Here is a 6,000-nt window from a genome sequence, read left to right as displayed (position 1 = left end):
CTATGGACAACTTTTTGACGTTAAAAATTGCAATCTAAAAACGAGTGGAGAGAAATAGAGAAACTCATATAGCTTTAATAGATTTGGAAAAAGCATATGACAGTGTAGCGATCTCCCAACTATGGATAGAAATGGGTAACTTTCCCATTAAAATAAATGGGAAAATAAACCCAATTCTTATTAACGCCACTCAAAAATATTACGAACAAAACTTTGCAAGAATTAAAATGGGACAAGAAATCACCTCTCCTTTTCAAATAACAAAGGGACAAAGTAAAGGCTGCTGTCTGTCACACACCTTATTTAAAATCTATTTGGATAGATCCTTAGGGAAATGGGTAAAAAAATGTAGAAACATGGGAATAACGGTGGAAGAAAACAAGCTATATACACTTTTCTTTGCGGATGACCAGGTAGTAATTACCAAAGACAGCTACGATCTTAGCTATATGGTAAGAAAACTGCAAGAAGAATATGAGGTGGCAGGTCTTAACATGAATATGACAAAATGTGAATATCTCTCAGTGGGAACAGATGAAATATGTGACCTAGTCTTGGAAGACGACAAAATCAAAGGTGTGCAATCCTGCAAATATTTGGGGGTCATTTTCAACAAGAAGAGAAATAGTGCAGATGAAATCAACCAAAAAACACATTTACGGTAGTATAGTCCAAAGTATTACACTTTACGGTTCGGAAGTATGGGACGTCACCAAAGCTAATAAAAACAAACCTATGACGACAGAAATTGATTATCTGATACGAAGCTGCGGTAGATCGAAACTGGAGAGAGTTAGAAACGAACAAATAAGAAACGAAATGAAAATGGAGCGAAATGTCAATGATGACATAGAAAGAAAACAATTAATCTGGTTCGGACATGTTAAAAGAATGCCAGAGTACAGATGGCCTAGAAGAGTACTGGAATGGATCCCTCCTGAAAGAAGAAAGAGAGGACGACCACGGAGAAGTTGGCGCAACGATATTGATGAAGCAATGGCGACAAGAGACTTAAAAGAGGCAACTGCATATGACAAAAAAAGATGGAAATTGCGGGCGGAGAAGCGGCGACAGTCGTAATAAATCCGTTATTATATATATCGTTTAAGTATTATGTTTATATGGGATTAAAGCAAGTCTTAAACGCATTAATGCAGGCACAACAAAGTCTGAAATTGAATGATATTCATAGTATTTGTGAAAATGTCAACCAAACTTTGTTAGATGCAAAACAAAATGTAATAATAGCGAGAGTGAGGAGCTAGCATCAAAAGACAAGGTGTGGATTTATACCGCAAAGCATAAACAATCTTATAGTACAGAAAAATTGCAAACATATCTACAAAGTTTCCCGGACCTTAGCTCTGGTGTATTTTGTATGAAAACAAGGTAAATGGCCAGCACTTTTTTTGGATGTAATGGTTTCTTACTCTACATTTGAGGATTATCTTATATACGACAGTTTTGTTTGTTGACGTAGCCATTTAACCAAAAGTGAGCTTCATGGCTAAACAAAATTCGTTTATAAATATCGGAATCAATCTCGTTTTGGACCCTCTCACTTAATCTAAGATTCCACGCCTTGCTAGGAGATAGCGTACCTTTAATTCCTGCATGAGTTAGATTTTGTAAGCACACAAAGTAAGATGTTTCTGCATATTATCAGTGCATATTATCAGTTAGAGAAAACGTGGTGCAAAAACCTTCCATGATTAATCGAATTACTTGCTTTGGCGGACCATAAAATGTTGATCATAAAATGGACGTAGTGCACGATACGTATTTCGAATAGAACCACAAGTTTTAAAATAAAATTGTACAATTTGAAAGCGTTGTTTAGGAGTCAAGTCTATTCATGCTGAAATGCCAAACCCAACTTAACCCTTTATCGCATGAATTTTTGTTTTTTGTCAAAAATAAATTCTCAAATGAGAATTTTAATTCTATTTTTACGTAAAAATATTGAAAAAAATCTAGCTACGAGAAAAACTTTATTGACAAAAAAATTTTTTGGTGCCAAATATGAACATTATGCAACAATATATAATTAAAGTCAAACTATTTTGAAGCTACAGTATACACTATACAGTATGAAATTGCAAAATAACAGTTTCTTTCTTCATTAATACACAACGGTATTGTGCATTTTGTGCACACTATATATGTTTTCCCTGTACAGCCTGGAAATTTGCATCTTGACCTAGTGCTCTCATCCCAATAGGGAAAATGATCGAACACATCTTTACGGATGTCTTCTTGGGGAATTTCTTTAGTATGAACCTTTTTTCGTTTGTTCTCGTACATCTGCTGAATGCTACTACTTGACGGTCTTCCTACTCTGTTCTGTTTAGTTGATTTTCCGGCTTTGCATAGAGCATCGGCTATTGCTAGTTTCATGGCTGTAATGCTCACATAATAGTTTACGGCTGTCATGTGAATAAAATGAAAAATATTCGCAAATAATATTTCTTCGACCTGATTTTTATACGATAAAATCCTAACATGGAATCAAGGAGATCTACACCTCCCATATAGTTATTGTAGATTAGAACACTGTTAGGACAAGGTATCATTTTATGTATACTTTCTTGTTTAAAAAATCTTCTTTTTTCTCTTTTTGGTTCACTTCCAGCATATGTTGATATTGTACTAACGATTTTATTATCAAACCAGGACACTACACTGACATCCACATTGTCTATATTGGCTATTTTCTCTACCCTATGACCTCTGTGGCGCTTCTTTATTTGTTTCTCAGCTGACATCACAACTCCAGGAACACGATTAAGTCTTACTGTTCCCAAAGGTAAAATGCCCTCTTTGGTCAGATATATCATAAGAGGTATGCTGGTGAACAAATTGTTAAAAAACAACTTGTAATGTTGGTGTTTTGGTATGGAATCTGCTAATTTGACAACCACGTTCCTGCTCATACTAAGATTTGGTGCTCCTAGAGGTGAAATATTACTCTGAGAACAAGCAAACAAATTAAAGTCATAGCTGAATTCCGAAATACCACTCAGCACAAAGTTTTTGAAGCCCCACTTATGTAGTTTTTTGGGTTATACTACTTTAGCTGGCTTCGCGCTTTTGTTGGTATAATCTGTTTATCTACAGCTAGAAATTCTTCTTTCGGAACCATGAGTAGTCGTTTTTTGATTTGGCTCAAAACAGGTCTAATTTTGAATAATCTGTCATGTCCAGGCTGATCATTTCCAATCATGTCATCATTGTTATTGAAATACAAGAAACGTTTTATTTCTTCGAATATGTTATAGCTCATCACATCGCTAACTGCTCGGTGGCCAATATTAGCATTCTGATAGTGTCTTGATGGAAGTTGAATTATCGACATGTAAATAGTAATTCCTATAAATTGTTCTATTTCACATTTTTTTATATTAGCTGGTTTATCTGGACGTTGTTGCACTGTGTATCAATTTGATTGGTCTGTGATATGCTCTATAAGACTATCAGGAAAGAAAAACTAAAAAAAAATTGGACCAGAGTTTCTAATTGTAAAATCAAACAAGGTAAATTTTCAGAACCAGTAAATTTTGTATCATTTTCTGATGTTCTCAGATTTCCTTTCACCCAATTATGAGATTTTTTCCTTTTATATCGTAGTCTTTAAAGGGGTATCATCATCTGAGAATGTGAAAGAAATGACAGTTTCCTTGACATTGCTTGGTAAATTTTCACTAACTCATTGTCACTATCTTGACACAATATCATCTCATTTGTGCCGTCTTCATCGGAGAGATCTGATTCTTCACTATTAGTAATATTTGGAATTCTAACTGCATTCATTGTACTATAAAAGAGTTTCGGATACATATCTACAAAAACAATCAATGAGTCCATAACTTCATAGTGTGCCATGTATAGCACAAACCCTTTTTGGGGTTTTCGAGAGACTTTCAACATTCTTAATTTTTATCTTATTAATATCACAATACAATCAATTTCAATTTTTTCTCGCCGTAAAAAACGTTTTTACGATGAAAAATAACCTATATCTTCGAGCTCTGTTTTGTCATCGAATGCCATAGTCTGTGGACTAGTGCGCATTTCGATGCGCATCGCCCCGCCTCAAATTTTCCCATTGGCTCTTGACCTGGAAATCCCTATTTATCGCTCGAACGGCACATATAAATATTGGCGATTTTCAGGTCAGCCAGGTCAGTTCCTCGCGGGCTCTCCGAGAGCTTAGTGCTCTCGGGGCTCTGCTCCTGTTCTATTTTCCATACTCTGTGGCTGAGAGTTATTTTCAACTTTAACTTGGTGTTTTTATTTCGACAATCCTTTGTCATGTAAGAAAATATCTTGTCTTTCTCAAGACAAGCCATCGGAAGACCACAACCTAATGTACCATTTTCGACGAGGAATTTGTTGTGTAAGAAATATCTTGCCTTTTTCAAGGCAAGACACCGAAGATATAAATATTTTCCGAGTCCATAACCCGAAAATGGACTTAAGTAGAGGAGCTCACGACGTTTACTCCGAAGCCCTCTACAGAGCACCCGGGGATATCAGAAGGTGGTTAGACCCATATTTGTTCCCCCGAGGTGACAGTTTCACGTGGTTCAGAATTTCAACAAGAATGAACTTGAAACTGCGCATGGCTGCCTATCTTGCTGTCAGAACTATGCCGCATATCACGCGTACACTATTAGTACGTGTCAGATATCTGCCTTGTAGCTACGACAAAAATTGAGTTAAAACATTAAAAAAAATTTTTTTGGTTTGTGCCATTTATGGCACATTATGCGGTAAAGGGTTAATATAAATCAGTTGACAGCTGTCAAAATGGCGGACAATAAAAAAGTGTTACCAATTTACACTTCGTAACCTCTAAAAAAAACACTCTTTAATTGTAATATTTTACTCAAAGTCATAAAAAATATGATTAGTAAGGTAACTGTGCAACATATTGCGAATACTTCGTTAATTAAAATACCATTTTCTAAAGCTCCTTTTATCCCAAACAAAATCTACTCGAAATGTTACCTTTATCTTTTATCTAATCCCAAAGATATTTAATTACAAATAACGACTTTTCTCCTAGGGGTTTTAAGCTTCCACTACATCAATTCTAGAGATAGTAGCTCAACAAGTGGGATAGAAGATTAATCAAGTGAGCGGAACAGAAGTTCCAAATTCGGGCGCGACTAAAATATATGCCGGCAATAAAACCACGAGATACAATACATTCCTTAGGGTGGAAACAGGGAACACGAGTTAATGGTCGCTCTTAGAGTCTTTGTTGAACGACAACTTTGTGTTGATCTTAAGTTGGGCCAGATAGCGAGACCGTACCTAACGCGAAACCTTTTTTGTGTCGCATTCCTGTTAAATGTGGGTTTTTGGTGAGATATAATACACATGATACAACTTGTGTTACAATGCTTCGGCGATATTAGGAAAATTTCGGTGCTTTAATGACTACAACGTTTCTCGAATGAAAGTTGTGATATGTAGGGCGAATGGGTTACTTTGTTTTACGCGTTTAGTACAGATATGCTACATTTGTAATTAACCGGAAATAACATACCATTTTGCTGTTAAATAAAAATGTCTTAAAAATCTAAAGAAAAAATGTTAACTATATATATAGTTAAAAAAGTATAATTAGACTTAGGCAAATATGCGAATAAAAAAATATGAAATATGCGCATAAATATGCAATATTCTATGCAAAAATATGCAGTATTTTATGCAAAATATGCATATTTATCTAGAAAATATGCATATAATAAATAGTATATTACTTTATGAGGCGGAGAAGCATGACTTTTCTTGACGCACCCGATGAAGGGCAAGTCAAGAAAAGTCGCTTCTTTGCCGAATAAAGTATACTATTTTTTCTTCAAACGTAGCAATTTTCAACCATAAATAGTACAATTCATACGCTATTTTTACTCGATATTAACTGTGACAACTATCAAAGTCGTCTAGATGTTAGAAATTAAAATAATTAAGTCCTCGGTGGGATTTGCG

At 35.1% G+C, this 6,000-nt stretch overlaps 1 protein-coding gene across 1 annotated transcript; it reads right to left on the bottom strand.

Annotated features, from left to right (window-relative positions):
• Window positions 1-2,058: 2,058 nt before the first annotated feature.
• On the bottom strand, window positions 2,059-3,810 carry LOC140444656 (uncharacterized). Its single transcript, XM_072536418.1, has 3 exons — window positions 3,703-3,810; window positions 2,489-2,969; window positions 2,059-2,399 (listed from the first exon to the last, which is right to left on the bottom strand). The coding sequence occupies exons 1-3, from the start codon at window positions 3,808-3,810 to the stop codon at window positions 2,059-2,061; spliced, it is 930 nt and encodes a 309-aa protein (XP_072392519.1).
• Between the last annotated feature and the right edge of the window lie 2,190 nt (window positions 3,811-6,000).

The sequence above is a fragment of the Diabrotica undecimpunctata genome, chromosome 6 (assembly GCF_040954645.1).
Source record: "Diabrotica undecimpunctata isolate CICGRU chromosome 6, icDiaUnde3, whole genome shotgun sequence".
In the NCBI taxonomy this organism is placed as follows: domain Eukaryota; kingdom Metazoa; phylum Arthropoda; class Insecta; order Coleoptera; family Chrysomelidae; genus Diabrotica; species Diabrotica undecimpunctata.
The sequence above is the reverse complement of the archived record's forward strand: the minus strand, read 5'-3'. Positions and strand labels throughout refer to the sequence as shown.

Excerpts from the sequence above, each read along its gene's own strand:
- LOC140444656 (XM_072536418.1), bottom strand. The coding sequence starts at position 3,810 with ATGAATGCAGTTAGAATTCCAAATATTACTAATAGTGAAGAATCAGAT. Across the intron at positions 2,970-3,702 it reads AAGATAGTGACAATGAGTTA|AGTAATATTTCACCTCTAGG; the intron begins GTGAAAATTTAC and ends GCTTGTTCTCAG. Across the intron at positions 2,400-2,488 it reads TTCCATGTTAGGATTTTATC|CCATGAAACTAGCAATAGCC; the intron begins GTATAAAAATCA and ends TGAGCATTACAG.